General features: G+C 39.0%; 1 protein-coding gene across 2 annotated transcripts in view; it reads left to right on the forward strand.

The window, feature by feature from the left end:
* The first annotated feature begins 926 nt into the window (after positions 1–926).
* Positions 927–18,185, forward strand: part of LOC132822760 (XK-related protein 7-like) — a 198,923-nt gene continuing 181,664 nt past the window's right edge. The window contains exons 1-2 of one of the 2 annotated variants that reach the window (XM_060836070.1): positions 927–1,049; positions 1,152–1,567. In XM_060836070.1, coding sequence (XP_060692053.1) covers positions 927–1,049; positions 1,152–1,567 — 539 coding nt within the window. Of the gene's footprint in view, positions 1,050–1,142; positions 1,568–18,185 lie in introns of both variants that reach the window. The other variant, XM_060836068.1, reaches the window with a different exon arrangement.

An 18,185-nucleotide genomic window follows, 5' to 3' on the forward strand; every position in this document is an offset into this window, starting at 1 on the left:
AGCCATGAATAGTTGAGTTAGCATTAGAGTAGTGGAATGGACAGGGATATTATACAAATGAGATTCAGCTGAGAGTCTCCCAGAATCATGATCGCCACACCCATTTTCATGGGCTACACATTAGGCTGCCCATACGAATATATATTGAAATCGTGATCCCACCTCGAAATAAAGAACTTCCCTTAACTAACAGGCTTTGATATTGAGTCATATCCAGGACCACGATGCTAACTGCGAGGGACAGTGAAAACGGTGAACCCCAACCCCAAGCAATGTTTAAGTGCTGGAGCGATTGAATTAAACTCAAGATATTTTAGTAGGTTTACGGCCGCTGTAATAAATATCGGAGTTAACGTCTCCCGAAATCCTGGTTAAGATTATCCCAGGGCGAGCAAAGTGTTTTATTGAAAAAAGAGAAACATGCTGTCATGGGTATATCGGACGTGCAGGTGTGAGAAGGCGAAAACGTGTGTGGGGCTGGAGTCAGCCCGGGCTCTGATGGTGTCCAGTTCCCAGCGCACAGTCAGCAGGGCTCGGTCTGGGGGAAGGGGTGGGTGCGGGGGCTGCCTGTTGAATCCCTGCCTGGGTCTCTCTGTGAAACAAAAGGGTGAAGCGCCTGTGCAGACTCGGTGATGTAGCCACGTTAATCGAGCTGGGCTCTAGTGGGAGGGTCAGACCCAGTGGCTGTGCAGCTAGAGCAGGGGGAGGAGCGGGACTGGCAGCTTGATTCTCTCTCTCTCTCTCTCTCCACAGCTCAGCCCCACCCGCAGTCGCCGGAAGTTTTATTTTCCCCTCCCTCTAGCAGGAGGGTTTTTTTTCCTAAGGCTCGGCATCTGCGGAAGTGAGTGCTAGTCTTTTTGTGTGAGTGTGTGTGTGAGAGAGAGGGGGGTGTGTGGGGGGGTGGGGAGGGAGGGTGCTTGTTCAACATGGCTGCAAAGTCGGACGGCATGGGAGGGACGGCGTCCGTCTCGTTGCAGAATTTAGGTCAACGCCCAGCGGAGGGTGAGTGCGGGGAGAGGGGCTTGTCATCCTCGTCCGCCGGGGCCCTCGCCCCCGCCGCCGCCTCGTCCTCCTCCTCCCATTGTTGCGAGCCGGGCTCCGGCTGCTGTCACAGCTCCTGTGTCAACTCGGTGCCTCGCCAGCGGGAAGAGTACTCCTTGGCGGACTGCTGCTGGATCCTGGGCGCCTTGCTCGTCTTCTTCTCGGATGGAGCGACCGACGTGTGGCTGGCCGTGGACTATTACTTCCAAGGCGACTACTGGTGGTTCGGGCTGACGCTCATGTTCGTGGTGGTGCCGTCCCTGGTGGTGCAGGTGCTGAGTTTCAGGTGGTTCGTCTACGACTACACCAACAGTAGCGGTGGGAGCAGCGCCCGAGCCCGGGCTGCAGCAGCGGCAGCGGCGGCGGCAGGAAGAGGGACTGGCCCTGATGAAGCAGCCGATCATTTCAGCACCAAGGAGAGCGAAGCGGGGCAGCGCCGGGCTCCCCGCACTTCGACCTGCTGCCGCTTGTGCATGTGGTTCCTGCAGTCCCTCATCCACATCCTGCAGCTTGGACAGGTCTGGAGGTAAATCTGCAACATTCAACTGTATGTTCGTTGCTTACAATCTCAAACAGTTAAGCACCCCATCCCCTCCTGTTTTTTTTAATAAAAAACTGGGTTCCTTTTGCTGTGTATGTGAATCTAAATACTGTGGGGGTATTTTATGTAATCAAAGAAACAATTGTAGAGTAACATAAAGCTATCCCCTTTTTAGAAGTAAAACTGGACCTCCAATCTGTGGGACGTGAACTTGACTTTCAGTTTGCTGTTTTGAATCCAAATTTGATGGCTATTTTAGTCCACAAAACAGATTAATAATTGGAATAAAGCCTTTGAGTAAATCGTAATTACAGTAAACCAGGTTCAGTAGGAGGAATAAGAATTGTACATCAGTTTGATTTTGCAAGCAAGATAGACAAGTACTAAAGAGGAAGCTCTGTTCTGGCCAATTAGAGTCTTGAATTCACTTTGTCTTCAAAATTGATGGTACTTGCCCTCTTGACGTGTGTTCGCTCTCCCTATCCAGCGCGAGCAATTTCCAAAGTTTGACTGAACATTGGGAATAATGCAAACTTGTCCTTTTATTAACCTATGTCTGGGATAGCCAATAGAGAAACGGAATAAGAAATAGTTTTGATTTTCCAGTACGATTGCTGGTTCAACACATTGTTAGTTATTGTTGACTTTGAACATGCATTTCTGCTTTAAACATGGCACAAGGAGCATTTTATAAACGCAAAATTGAGACCAGGAAAGGACCAGTAGGCTGAAGACCAAAAGATCCATTACGTTTCCTCCACTTGATTTTTGTTTTTTTAAAAAACTTGTGCGCCACATGTGACTGACTTTTTTTGTGTTAAAAAAAATCTAACTTCCCTCCCCATAGCTAAAAACTGAGGGTTTACATGACTGCAGTAAATCAGGAACTCGTGGAGAACTGTGATACATTATAACTTAGACTTTTACTTTGTTGACTACTCTTTTATGGATAAAAGTTAACAGGAAGCTATATGATAGAGATGCTTACTCATAACCAGAATGGATACTATGCTTCAAAGTTAATGTAAAAGTGATACTATTCAAATATATATGCTGTAATCAAACTAATATAACTTGATTTCAATAGCCAGTTTCCATTAATCTTTGTTGGAAGCCACTTAGTTTACAGCTGAGGTAACCAAGTGACAAAACTTGACAGGAACCAATTATACCATTTACATGAACTTTTACCTTATTCTCATTCTGGACTCTAAAATAATGGATTGGTAATTATGTACCTCATTAATTCTTTATAGTTTGAGACCTCGATAAATAATTCTGTGGCAGATACTTAATTTCTTATCGAGCTGGGGACAACAAAACTTCGACTATTACTGGCTGTTACTACACCATCGAAAGTAATACATGGAACAAAAAAGTACAATTTAATTTTCCTTCACATTGAAAATGAGGAAACTCCACCCCACCCCAACTCCATTATGATTCACAGCCACTGTTCATTCTTAATATTTTGCTCAAAAACAATTGGATTCCTCATTAACAAGTGTAAAAGAGGCAACTTCTTTATATTTCTTATGTTTGTAGAACAGAATCACCTTGTAAATTCTGTACATGGTAATGACTATAAAGAAGTTGGCAACGGTTGAAAATTCCGGGACTGAACTGTTTACACTGTTGATCCATTCTGCTTCTCTGAGCAAAAGTCCGATATCAGCAGCAGTGAAAATCGGAGACCTGGCTTTGTTTCCCCTCTCCTCACCCATATACTTGTCATTTTTTTCGCTGTTAATGTCAGATGCAGGACAGTAATGAACAGCAAGAGAAGTACCAGGACCCCGAAAACTAAATCCCCAATAATAATCACCGCCCACGACAAACCTATTATGGCATTTACATTTTAAATATTATAAATAATGAAAAATAACTTTTTTTTAAAAAAAAGTACCATTACAACAGCAGCGTGCTGCCCCTTTAGGAGGCGTTACATAAGCTGATAACAGCAGAAGTGCCGTGGCCTCGCCGCGCCTTCTGGTTGTCTGTCTTTGTGTGGATCTCAAGTCAATATATACCATGCTGCAGAAGTCTGGCTCGAAGGGCGAATAAAGCTTTTATTCGCCTTCATTGGCGATGCCCTGACTGGAAGATCTGAGTATATGTTTCCTTGAGCTATTAATTTGCTTAGTTTTAGAATAGCTAGAACGGTTTTGTGTAATTTGATACTTAAGGCAGTATCAGGTTGGTACAAGGGTGCGATTATAATCTTTCACACGCGTACTAACTAACCATCTCAATCATCTTAAATATTGAACTGATTGATAAAATCAGTTTTCGTTACAATAATAACAAGAGGCACTTTTCTGGTGATGAGCTGAGCACCATATACAAATAAAAAAAAAGTCGTTCAGGAACGTGCTGTACCTAACCAGTCAATGATATCTCAGTCTTAAAATTCAAGTTTTATTGTGGCTGAATATGCAGGCCAGTTGTATGTTTAGGAAACTTTAGTGTATCCACATGACCCTATTGTGTTTAGAATTTAATAAATGCCTCAAAGCGCAATGTGCCCATTTGACAGTTGAATGGTATGCTGAAGCATGATTTAAGACTGGTGCATTGTGTTATTATTCTTTCCTCCCCCAATTAATATGTGGTGTAGATTGACTGAAGGATAAAAGGAATTTGGATAGTCTGTCTCAGATGCTAGTGAGTGTGGATTCATAGTGGTAGTGGGCAGCCTCATTGAGGGAGTTTGTAGAACCGCATGGTGAGAGAATGGGTGATTCACACCAATATTACACAATGTTCAGCTAAAGCTGATATAATGACAGGGTGTAAAGCAGAGATCAAGCCATCCTTGGAATCAAGTTATACTGTACAGTATACAGGGTTGAAATGTGCTAAATTACCAACATTAAAGTTGAAAAATCTATTTAATTTAGAGGATATCCCGATGGCAGAATGTTGATTAAATTGGAAAGTGTTTTAGTCTTTAAAGAACTCTAATTTGTAACTAAAATCTCCTTCAATTTGCCAGCAGTGTTGGGGAATTAATTGCCTACCAAGAAATCCTTTTGGAAGATGTAAAGTCCAAACAGTGGTGTATTTGTTCTTTTAATAGATGAATCGGATTGAATGAGAATTTGATAACATGCTGATTAAAGATTCTGACTTAGGATTTTGGTCTTCTAAAAATTCATCTTGCCTATCATTAATTCGCTTGATAGAACATTTTAGCTTAATTCAGTTGCAGTTTTACCAAGTTAGAAGTTCTGCGTGGGCATTAGATTATGATAGCTACAACTTGCAATTACTTAGTATAATAGGTGTCTCAATTTGTTTCAGAGGTGAAGGTGGAATCTGAGTACAACTGCCATGTCCCATTTGAAACAGTGCACTGGTGCTGAAGTCCAGTTACTTCCAGGGTTGTCAGAAAAGTTGAAGATTTCATCAAATTAATAAAAGTCTCCAATGTACCTGTCTGATGAACGCAAGTTAACAGACACTGGATTTCTGTAGTTAACATGAACTACTTTAACAAATCAATTCTCGACTAGCTGTGCAACAGACAACAGTCAGACAAACATAGGTGTTATAGGTGGAAGGAAAACTATTGGGGAAACATGGTTCAAGGGCAGCAGTCTGCAGATTTTGATGAGGTGACTCCTGCTTCTTCTGAGTCCTTCTGATCTTCTTTCCAATCCGTTCAGTTCTTTACCGAATCCCTAGATTTGTTGACACATTAATTCAACCTTTCAGTCACTAGTTAAAGGCAATGGTTTCTGGCAAATGGTGAGGGAAGTTAATTGTCTTTGAGTTCTTGGTTACTTCACTACAGAAAAAGAAGAGAGAGAGAGAGAGAGAGAGATGCTGTCTCCTGCAGCTTTGAGACCTTCTGCCTCATTCATGTTCACATAAATACTGCCCATTTGCCCATCAACCAGAGAGTTGTTACGCTGATCACTCCTGGCCTCAACAATTGGTTTTAATTGGAAAAACAAGTCAGTGGTTTGACTCTGTGCAAAGCTTGCTTTGAATACCCACCCACCCACGGTGCCATTGAATCTTAAACATCTTCCCTGCTTCTTGAACAGTGTGAACTCAAGTCATAATGAGCTCCAGTAACTTGTTTTTAAAAGTGCACTTACTCCTTTCACAATCCTTGGTTTAAAGCAGCCATTCCCCCGTTTTTGTTTGCAATTCAAAACAAAGAAAAATAAAAATTGTGTGCTTTTTACACAGGAAAAGACTCTGAGGTGATATCTGAAAAAGTAATTTTGTTTTAAAAATGCTTCAAGATCATCTTGTAGCTAATGTTATCTAGCAACAGCATTATCCATAGTAAGTGCTTTTAAAAAGTGGTTCACACTATGATTAAGTTTTCAAAAGGAAAAAGATTTAACCACTTCTGAAATTGGTGTTGTCACTGTTAATTGGGCTAAAATATCAAATAGCTTTTAGAAAGACAGTCAATGACCTACAGCATTTAAAATATATTTCTGTTAATCTGTTTTATAGATAATGGAACACTTATAAGGAAATCCTTGTGCTTCAGTCTAACCTGTGTTATGGAGTGTGTATCATCTTAGTGTGTGATTATGCAATTAAGGAACCAAGAGGATAGCAAATATGGGACTTTAGCACCTGTAGTAAGGGAACATCTGGAAAGGAGCTTCCACTGAGGAAGACTTCAAGCTGAAGGAGGAACTGGCTATTGATTTGTGTTTTTCAAGTAAGATTTTGATTAAATGTCATTTTAATACTACATTCTATTTCATCATTCTAATTTCAGAGGTACAGGGAGATGGTAGTTTGACTGTGACCTACCAAATGTGTGGGTGTCTTAAATTAGGGCTACTCAAAAATAGTTCTGTTAGGTGTTATTATTAGCGTGAATTACCATACTTGGGTTGTAATTATTCTACACAATCAACACAAAATGCAACTGTACTTTTAAACAAAACATTAATTTGCAATGTACATGCAGTCTAAACTAACTGAGTTAATAGGAATGGAAAATGGACAATTATCCAACCCTACAATAAGGCACTGCTTTTAAAAAAAACAAAAGCTGTGTTTCAAATAAAAACAAAAACAGTGTTATTTAAGAATTTGTAGAACACTGGGAATAAGGAAGAAGTGAAGATTTCAATTCATCCTGTATTCTTAAAGGAGATAAAGTTGAACATTAATGAATGGCAATGGCAGATAATGACACATTGCAATGTGTGTTCCATCACTATGTCCAATTGCTCCAGGATACTGATATTTTTTCCAGGACTGTTGCATGACTTTTTTTTGACAAGAGCAAGGTAATTGCTTTCCATTCTTTGAAAGTAATTTTTTTTTAACCTTGTGAATGGCTCGGCTAAGGATTTGCTTTTGACAATGTCAATTCTATCACTGGAAGAGCAATCACTAGTCACTTCCCAACAAGGAAGCTATTTCTTGCTCCCCTTAGAGGTAACTTATTGTTGGAAAGTGATAGTTTGTGCATCTCTGTAACAGGAATTAGGTCAGGTAGCAATAGGGCGAAGACTTTTAATAAGACCTGAAAAAAATAACTGAAGTGTTGTCATTGCAAATACATTGCAAATTCTGCTGAATCAGTTTTGAGAGATGAAAATTACTTAGAATTTATTTTTATTAATTCCTCCATGGAATGTAGATACAGCTGGCTATTTATGGGTGAAGAGGCAATGGGCACATTTGCCTATTGCTAATTTCTCTTGAGCGTACTTTTAATGCAATAGTTTTCCAACTAATAACTTGCAGTCCAAAATAAAGGAGCATCAAATGAATTTATATTCCCTTAAACCCATGGCTGATAAAATAATTTTTATCTAGTGTTGGAGCTGTATTAAGTCAACAAGAAAGGAAAAAAAATATTACCAACTGCTGTATCTGCAATCTTTGACTGTAAGTGAAGAAGTTGCCTTCTAAATTTTTATTTGGCTGATTATGGATATACCACAGGACTATATTAATTACAGATCTGGAGCACTGAAAGAATTTTACTTATAACTCTATTAAATTGAGCAAGCTTTTCCTATCAGGATTCAGAATGTGTAGTTGAAGCTTTGGATTTGTACTCAGATTTATAATGACAGTTTTCATTTGCATTCTCCTTTTTTGCAGACACTGCATGTCATTTTCAATCACAAATGGAAAAAGTGGAATAGTTGACATTCAACTCCAACAAATGAACTCAAAATGCAGTTCAATAAATTGGCATGTTATTTAAAATGCAGAATGTTGATTCTGGCTATTTATTTTGCAGATGAATGTAATATCAGCATCTGCTTGTTTTGAAGTGATACGTGTCCTATTTGGTTGATTTTAAAAACATACAGAATCTTTGCATGCTCCCATTTTTGGCCTGGTATTTGTAATTAGCAGTAGACAAATGGTACCATTTTTCCTTACACTTCCAGTTGTCTATAAATAAATATAGGCTTATAGATTGGGATTTAGAGTTATTAAAAATCCAAAACACTGCTTAACATAGAGGTCAACACTCGCATATTATTTATGTTAAAAGATAGGTGGTGTATTAATGTTTTGACTTATAACAGTTATAAAATGAATTGTTCTAATTAAAGTTGTTCAGTAACTGCAGATGAAATGCTCACACTATAAATTACAAATGCTTATTTTTTCAATCAGGACATATCTTACCTTTACCACATTTTTTTTCATCCACCTCATAAAATGTTGGAGTTTCACGTTTGAAAGAATAGCATGTGTCCAGTTCAATTCATTGCGTCTTCTTGGTTAACCCCAGAGTTACATTGCTGAATATTTAGATAATTGAACTGAATTGAATTTATTGTCACATGTACCAAGCACCGTGAAAAGTTCTATATTGTGAGCATACAGGCAGATTACATAGTTAAGTAGCCTAGATAAGTAAATAATAGGTAAACAGCGGCAAAAACAAAAACACAGGTACAGGCGAATGTTAGGAGTTTGAATCCATTCAGTAGGATAAAAACTCTTTCAAAACTGGCAGGTGCAGGTGTTCAGGCTTCTTTACCTTCTCCCTGATGGTAGAGGTTGTAGAAGAGCATTGCCAGTGTGGGGTGGATCATTGAGAATGCTGGCAGCCTTTCCTTGACAGCGAGCCTCATAGATGTATTCCATAGATGGGAGGTTGACCTTTGTGATTTCTTCATTGTGATACATTGTGACAGCAGTGTGATATTTCATTGTTAGGCTACACCCCTGAAAGTAAATTGATCTGCAAGTCTGCTTGACCTGAGAAAATATCTAAGGTATTAACCAATCTTGTAAAAGTGAGACTTCATTGTTGTATTTGTCCAGAACAACTTAGAGTCATAGAGATGTACAGCACGGAAATAGACCCTTCGGTCCAACTTGTCCATGCTGACCAGATATCCCAACCCAATGTAGTCCTACCTGCCAGTACCCAGCCCATGTCCCTCAAAACCTTCCTATTCATAAATCCATTCAGATGCCTTTTAAATGTTGCAATTGTACTAGCCTCCATCACTTCCGCTGGCAGCTCATTCCATACACATATCACCCTCCATGTGAAAAAGTAGCCACCTAGTCCCTTTTATGTCTTTCCCCTCTCACCCTAAACCTGTGCCGAGTTCTGGACTCCCCTACCCCAGGGAAGAGACTTTGTCTATTTATCCTATCCATGCCCCTCATAATTTTGTAAACCTTTCTAAGGTCACCCCTCAGCAACTGAATATCCAGGGAAAACAGCCCTAGCCTATTCAGCCTCTCCCTATAGCTCAAATCCTCCAACCCTGGCATCCTTGTAAATCTTTTCTGAACCCTTTCAAGTTTCACAACATCTTTCCAATAGGAAGGAAACCAAAAGTGCATACAGTATTCCAACAGTGGCCGGACCAATATCCTGTACAGCCACAACTCTCAACTCAGTACTCTGACCAATAAAAGAAAGCATACCAAACACCTTCTTCACTATCCTATCTACCTGCGACTCTACTTTCAAGGAGCCATGAACCTGTACTCCAAGGTCTCTTTGTTCAGCAACACTCCCTAGGACCTTACCATTAAGTGTATAAGGCCTGCTAAGATTTGCTTTCCCAAAATGCATCACCTCGCATTTATCTAAATTAATCTCCATCTGCCACTCCTCAACCCATTGGCCCATCGCATCAAGATCCCGTTGTCCTCTGAGGTAATCTTCGCTGTCCACTACATCTCCAATTTTGATGTCATCTGCAAACTTATTAACTATACCTCTTATGCTTACATCCAAGCCATTTCTATAAATGACAAAAGGTAGTGGACCCAGCACCGATCTTGTGGCACTCCACTGGTCACAGGCCTCCAGTCAGAAAAACAACTCTCCACCACCACCTTCTGTCTTCTACCTTTGAGCCAGTTCTGTATCCAAATGGCTAATTCTCCCTATATACCATGAGACCTAACCTTGCTAACCAGTCTCCCATGGGGAACTTTGTTGAACACCTTACTAAGGTGATTCAGATGTCATCCACTGCTCTGCCCTCATCAATCCTCTTTGTTACTTCTTCAAAAAATTCAATCAAGTTTGTGAGATATGATTTCCCACACACAAAGCCATGCTGACTATCCCTAATCAGTCCTTGCCTTTCCAAATACATGTACATCCTGTCCCTCAGGATTCCCTCCAACAACTTGCCCACCAGCAACGTCAGGCTCACTGGTCTGTAGTTTCCTGGCTTGTCCTTACTACCCTTCTTAAACAGTGGCATCACGATAGCCAACCTTCAATCTTCTGGCACCTCACCTGCGACTTTCAATGGGGACCAGCAATCACTTCTCTAGCTTCCTACAGAGTTCTAGAGTGCACCTGATCATGTCCTGGGGATTTATCCACCTTCATGCGTTTCAAGACATCCAGTACTTCCTCCTCTGTAATATAGACATTTTTCAAGATGTCACCATCTGTTTCCCTACATTCTATATCTTCAATGTCCTTTTCCACAGTAAACATTGATGTAAAACACTTATTTATTATCTTGCAATGAGGTTCTAAACAAAAATAGTACACTCGATGGCTATCTGTGAAAGTAGCTTTGATATTGATTTCCAAAGAAGCTGATGGCAATTGTGTTCCAGCACCTTGAGCATCAAATGTATTTTATTTTGTTTTAGTAGAATCGTATTTACATCTTACAAAAAAAAGCCCACTTAACCTATGAAGTATTTTGCATGATATCAAGCAATCTGAAAAACCTAAGCATTGCTAATGCAGGTGACTCATTTGGAATTGACCACAAACATTATCATAAAAATAGTAAAACTATTAACACAGCAAAGAAAAAGAAAAAAAGTGCTATGTTACTTGGTGCAGTGGGAAGTTTAATTATACCAGATACAAATAGTAACATCATTGAACTTTTGCAGAATAATGTTTGATTTGTTCTGTTACTTCAGAGATGGTGCCTTTTAAAATTTAGTCAATTTAAGTAGCATCAAGGAAGATATGCCTGGCAGCAGTTGACTCAGTTTTCTTTGACTGCAATGTACATAGTGACATGTCAGAACCGGTCCTTTTTAAAAGGGCAAGAGTTGATGTTGAATCCTAGTATAGCAACCAAGAACAAATAGCATGAGACAGATAAGCAGCATTATTAGTTTGTAAATGTTTCAAGAGAAAATGTGTGTGCATTAGGGGTGGCTCAGTGGTTAGTACTGCTGCCTCACAATGCCAGGGACCCAGATTCAATTGCACCCTTAACCACAGAGTTTGTGCATTCTCCGTCTGTATGTGTGGGTTTTCTCTAGGTGCTCTGGTTTCCTCCCCACAGTCCAAAGATATGCAAGTTAGGTGGATAGGCCATACTAAATTGCCCATAGTACACAGGGATATGTAGGTTAGGTTGATTAACTATGTGAGATGCAGGATTACAGGGAACAAGGATGTGGGGGGTTCTGGGTGGGATGCTCTTAGGAGGGTCGGTGCAGACGCTATGGGCTCAATGGACTGCTTCCACACTGTAGAGGTTCTATGATTCTGTGATTGCATTAATCAGATTACATTTTTAACAGTGAATTAAAATGGCTGTGCATTTTACTATTTATCACAACCTAATTGACTTTGAATTTTAAAAAAGTACATTTCTGGAAAATATTTTGATTCAATTCTATTTTGCAATGGTCAAGTTTATTGACAGTAAGAGATTAAAAAGAGAAGGATGCTTCATTCAGTCTAAATCTTGAGCCACATTCCCTCCTGGTTTTTACTGAAATTAAGCCTGGGGCTGACCCAAGTGTGCGCATTCATTGAAGGTGATATGAGAGGGAAGTGGGCTGTGTTTCTAGAGTGAAATTAGGTAGTCGGATGGTGTCCTGCTTATCCCTGAGCTAAGCTTCAATCACTTATTTTCATTCTAAGGTTTAGCACAGTTGGATTCAATTAAATGAGAGGTCAAGGAAAGAAATGAAATCTAGGTGAATGTATAAGATTCTTGGCCACAACTAAATAGAATGGCTTGTACAGCTGGAGGAGGTCCCAGTTTGATGTATGATATAATTGAATGTTCAGCACTTTCATCCGGAGCAATATGAACAGCTAGAACATAGTGACCCAAACCACAGTTTAAAAAAAAGACTGCCCACAATTGTGGCACTTTGTTTCTGTTTATCTTTACTCAGTGCCTAATTTACATATCACCAGCAAACAGGTATAAATCTGCTATAAATGTACAGTGTTTCTTTGTGGTGTGAATAGATTGATAACAGTTTAACCTTTCCCCTTTAAAAGCATTGCCTACCTCAGCTACTGTAGTTCAATGTCTTATTTACAAATGTACTTTATTTTGAAATTATGGAGATCTAGCTGTCCCTAATATGATTTGACCTCAGGATGTACCCTTTCACATGAGTTGCACTCTGTGATTTTAAAGAGGCTGTCATCTTAAATTCAAATCCACGGTGGCAAAAAGATCTTATCCATAGAAGAAGGTACAACCAAACAACCTAACATGCGTAATGTATAGATTTTAAATATAAATTATGACACTTTTTTTACGCAGAGAGTGGTAAGGGCGTGGGATGCCCCATCTGCTAATGTAGTCAACTCAGCCACATTAGGGAGATTTAAACAATCCTTAGATAAGCACATGGATGATTTTGGGATAGTGTAGGGGGAGGGGCTGAGAATAGTTCACAGGTCGGTGCAACATCGAGGGCCGAAGGGCCTGTTCTGCGTTGTATTGTTTTATGTTCTATGTACTAATTTGCATCAAAAAGCAAAATTACAGATTTTCTCTAGAATGTCTTTGTCTTCAGCATTCACTGATGAGGATATGCATCTCACTATATACAACTTCTGTTTTTAACTCAAGATTTTGAAAAATATGCAATATCAACAACAGTTTTTAATCCTTCAGCATGATAAATAGTATCTTTTTTCCAACAGCGAGTAAGGTTACTGAAGTAATTGTTTCTTTTTTAATAGAATTGTTGATGTGATTTGTCCCTGCAACTTGAAACTAGAATCACAAAAAGAACAACTGTTTTGAGGAGTGTAATCCCAAGGTGGTTTCATATATCATTTTTGGTTTGTATCTTGCATGAGATGTGATCTTGAGGGCCAATGCCGGCCAGATACTGCAAAGGAATTGTTCTTCACATCCCCCGATATTGACTTTTTGAGTGAACTGAAACGGCTGCCTCTGTTTCATTCATAATTTCCGAGGTAAACGAGGAGGCAGCAAGTCTAGCACAGCAGTACTTAGAAGGCCATTTGCTTAATGTGTAACATGAATCAAATCATGTGGTGAAATTTTGGGTGAACTAGCTGGGAAACCTAAGAGCTTATATATTAGGCACTATTTCCTAGAATTGAACTTTAGAAGTTCCCTCTTGTCAAATTGTGTGAACATTTCTGCCTTCTAATCCAATTCAGAATAAACATGTGGTATTATGCATGTTATTGTGAAACTTATTGATGGTCATATGATATTTTTAAATAGCTAACAAAAAAATAAGTAAGATATAATTATAAAATAATTTATAAAAGTACAAATTATAATTTAGCTATTTAAAGTATGAACAATGGTTTGTATTTTAAGAGAAGACTTGGTTCTATATTTTGAATGTAATCTGAGCAAACCTTAAAGGAAAATCAAATTGTATTTTTATAAAATATTGATGTTTTATTCACTTAAATTTATTTGTAAAAATCATTACAATGAAGTGTGAAAGCTCTGCTAGGGATTGTGACGAGACCAATTACAAATCCTGTTTCTTCAGCACGGTCAGCCATCTCCCAGTAATGCTTGATGGACCACCTTATGCACCATCCTGCCAATCCATGTCCCCTCAGATCATCTATGCCACCTTTAGTTTCTCATGTATCCAGTGCCCCCATGTCATCTCTGTGCTCCCAACATATTTACCACAGCTGCTAACCTAGTATGCGCTGCACAGTCTTCAGAATACATTCAAAGTCAATGACAAAACTTCAGATATATTGAAGCAAAAGTAAACTTCTTGTCATCTAATAAAACCCTCAATATCATTGATTAGGAGAAGAAATTCTGCCATGTGAAAGAAAATCTATGCAATATTTGTAATCCTCTTCTATCAATAGACCAGCAACCTCATCAATAGGGCAAGAAATTATAAATTCATTCATTCAAATACCTCCTGTGTAGGAATCCATTACCACATGAAACAAAATGAAACACTGACAATGACCACAGTTGTCCAAGCAATAAAGCACTCTGAGAAGAAAAGAATAGAAGGTATCCAATTCAATTTCAAAGTAAATTAGGTATAATTATGTCTGATAATCAATGTAAAGGACCAGGTGATTAGATTTGTTATCAAATGTCAAAATCAGTTTTTTTTAATCATCAAGTGATGAAGACATAACCTGGAAAGATATTTAATACATTTTTCACTGCATTGTGAACATTTCTTCATTAAGAAAATACTATAATATAGGTGAATAAGTAAGCTGGTCAATGTAAAAGGACAGGTCAGTATGTTGAATCACGGTTCTAAAGTCACATCTACATTACGATACAGCAACTAATAGTGACAGCTAAAAACATGAAAATGCTTTGCATTTGCTCTTCACAATATTCCAGACTTCTCAGCAGGGTTTGTATCTTTGACATAAACTGTCAAAGCTGACACATTTCAGTCAGCTTCCAAAACCTTGCATCACCAAAGGAAAACAGTGTGTTGAAAAAAAATGTGATTTTCTTCCATTTTGAAGTAGTGGATCCAACCTCCGTGGTGGCTGCTACGTGCGTTGCACCCTAGTTAGTGCAACCCCACACCTATGAGGAAGTTGGGAATGCAGAGGAAAAACAGATGTATCAAGAAGTTCTCGGTATTGACTAGTCACACACTTGTATGAGTCCCTCCCCCAAACTGAAAATTCAGCACAATATGTGTTGCAAAATAAATTGAACCAATATTTTCCTCTGAGATTCAAAGAACAATATTGCTGCATTGCCTTTGACAATTTCCTTGATTTTTATCTTGCATAGAACTTAATTATACCTAAAACTCAAAGTGGTTGTCATTTTTAACAAAAACATGCAAACCTAGTGTCAATCGATCTGTCTGAATTTGTAGCTTCTCATTTTATTGGTATTTCTTGACACTTCATTTTAACATTCATGGAGAATGCTGGGCAAAATTTAATATCTTACCTACTGCATTTAAATAGTCTACTAATCTTATCTTCATAATTAGCATTTACTCTTCCAAATTAGCAACTTATAAAAGCAGATTTTCATTCACTTTATTTTTTTCTTTCTCAAAATGAAATTGTGCCAAGTGCTTGAGGTGAATTGATTGCTGATTAAAACATGTCCCAAGGGATTTTGGTTAAAGTAGCAGTGGCTTTTATTTCAATGAAGCACATCATGCACCATTTCCCCTTCATAATTCACTTTGCTTGCTGTGTTAATGACTTTTATCTGAATGATTTGATACTGGAGAGCTGATTCTTTTGAAAATAGATGGGTACAGCAGAAGGAAAGAAGCACCTTTTGATAATTCTGACATTCATTAAATGGGTGTAATTGAATGTGCAGTGCAGCTTTGTAAAATCAATTAAGAGGAGCATTTCGTAAATGGTCAAAATGATAGGTTGCTGGTGCCATATTCTATTTGTAGTTGGCATACTTTTCAGATTATATTTTGCATGATTTGAATGATGTGGCTATATTTATATTACTTATTGTTGAGTTCCAGTGCTGAAACTGATGCTTAACTGATTTCAACAAAAAAAAATCAAATTAAACAATTGACACTACCTGACCATCAACCTCCTTTATAGTATAGTTTTCAACTTGTATTTCAAGACCAATACACATTTATTTCCTATAAGCTGTTTTACTCTGTGTGATACTTAATTTACTTTAATATTTGTTGTCTGTTCTGCATTAGTAAATGGATAATTCACCATTAGAGCATTGAGATTGCACTTATTTGGCATTAAACATATCCAAAAATACCAAGTGCAGCATGGAAATAGTCAATTTAGCTCATCTGGTCTATCCTGAACTGTAAGCTCCACAGAATGTATGCAATTTGAAGTCTGTTGAAAATTGTCTCCTCACCAGCCAATCAAAACAATATTTATTTATTTTTGACAAACAATGAAGTAAGGTTTGATGAGGATGAAATATTAAAAGTGATGTACCACTTCATAAATTTACCAACAAAATTAAAGTCCATAATAGTACAGGGGGAGTAGCAATATGACTCCAAGATTGGCTAAAGGATAGACACAGAGTGCAGGTGAACTGTTGTTTTTCAGAGGGAGGTAAACAGCTGTGTCCCCAGGAATTGGCATTTGTATCAAGCAACTCAGGACTAGCTATTCTTGAGGCACTCTGGGCCATCAGTAGCAGCATTGTACTCAACACAATCTGCAACTTCATAGCCCAGCATATCCCCCACTTTTCCATTACCATCAAACCAGCTCAATGAAGAATTTCAGGGAATGTGCTAGGAGCAGCACCAGATCTATCTAAAATGCATTGTCAAGATGGTGAACCTACAGAACAAAACTACCTATGTGCCACGCAGTATGAACAGCAACTAATAAAGCCAAGCAATCCAACAACATATGGATCAAATCTAAACTGTGCAATCCTGTCACATCCAGTGATGAATGGTGGTGGACAATCAAATGACTCACTGAAAGAGGCAGCTCCACTAATATCCCCATCATAAATGGTAGGAGAGCTCAGCATAATCGTGCAATTGATGAGGTTGAAGAATTCACAAGAACCTTCAGCCAGAAATGCTAAATGGATGATCCATCTCGGCATCTTTCAAAGGTCACCATCATCACAGCCGCCCATCTTCAACCAATTAGATTCCCTCTACGTGATCACTGGAAATGATGGAGACACTGGATACTGAAAATCTATGGGCTTTGACAACATTCTGGCAACAGTATCGAAGATTGATGCTGGAGAACAGCCAAGCTGTTCCAATACCGTTATAACACTGGGATCTATGCAATAATGTCCACGCATCCAGATATGAACTGTATATAAAAAGCAGGACAAATACAACCCAGCCAATTACTGCCCCATCAGTCTACTCTTGATGGAAGGTATCATCAACCGTGCTACCAAGCAGTACCTGCTCAGTAATAGTCTGCTCAGTGAAGCCCGGTTTGGGTTCCACCAGGGCCACTCAGCTCATTACCTCCTTACAGCCTTGGTTCAAACATTGACAAAAGAGCTGAATTCCAGAGGTGAGGCAAAAGTGACAACCCACGAAATCAAGGCTGCAATCAACTAAGTGAGGCATCAAGGAGACCTAGCAAAACTGGAATTAGTGGGCATTAGGACAAATCCTCCAATGATCTAAGTCATACCTGACACATAGGAAAATGATTGTAGTTGTTGGAGGCCAGTAATCTCAGCTCCAGAATGTTTTCAGCAGGAGTTCCTCAGGTTACTGTCCTCAGTCCAACCATCTTCAACTGCTTCATCAGTGACCATCCTCCGTAAGGTATAATTGGGCATGATTACACAATGTTCAACATCATTCAGTACTCCTTAGAAATGGAAGCAGTTGATGTTCAAATGCAACAAGATTTGGAACAATATCCCGACATGGTTGACAAGTGACAAGTAACATTCATGACATACAAATGGCAGGCAATGACCAACTCCAATAAGAGACAATCTAGCCACAACTTCAAGACATTCAATGGTGTTGCCATCACTGAATCTACCACTATTAATGTCCCAGGATGTTACTGTTGATCAGAAACTGAACTGGGCTCACCATATAAATTCAATGAATATGAAAGTAGGTCAGAGGCTTGGAATACTGCAGTGAATAATTGATCTTCTCACTCCCCAAAGCCTGTCCACCATCTACGAGGCATTATACAGGAGTGATAGAATACTAGCCACTTGCCTGGATGGGTGCAACTCCAACAATACTCAAAGCTTAACATCGTCCAAGACAAAGCCTGTCACCACATCCACAAAAATGTATTCCCTCCACCACTGATACTCAGCAGTGTGTATTATCTGCAAGATGCGCTGCAAAAATTCACCAAGTCTTCTGATATAGCACTTTTCAAACTAATATCTCTTCCACCTATAAGGAGAGGGCAGCAGATACATTAAAACACCATTACCCACAAGTTCCCCTCCTAAGT

Source organism: Hemiscyllium ocellatum, chromosome 15 (assembly GCF_020745735.1).
Source record: "Hemiscyllium ocellatum isolate sHemOce1 chromosome 15, sHemOce1.pat.X.cur, whole genome shotgun sequence".
NCBI lineage: Eukaryota > Metazoa > Chordata > Chondrichthyes > Orectolobiformes > Hemiscylliidae > Hemiscyllium > Hemiscyllium ocellatum.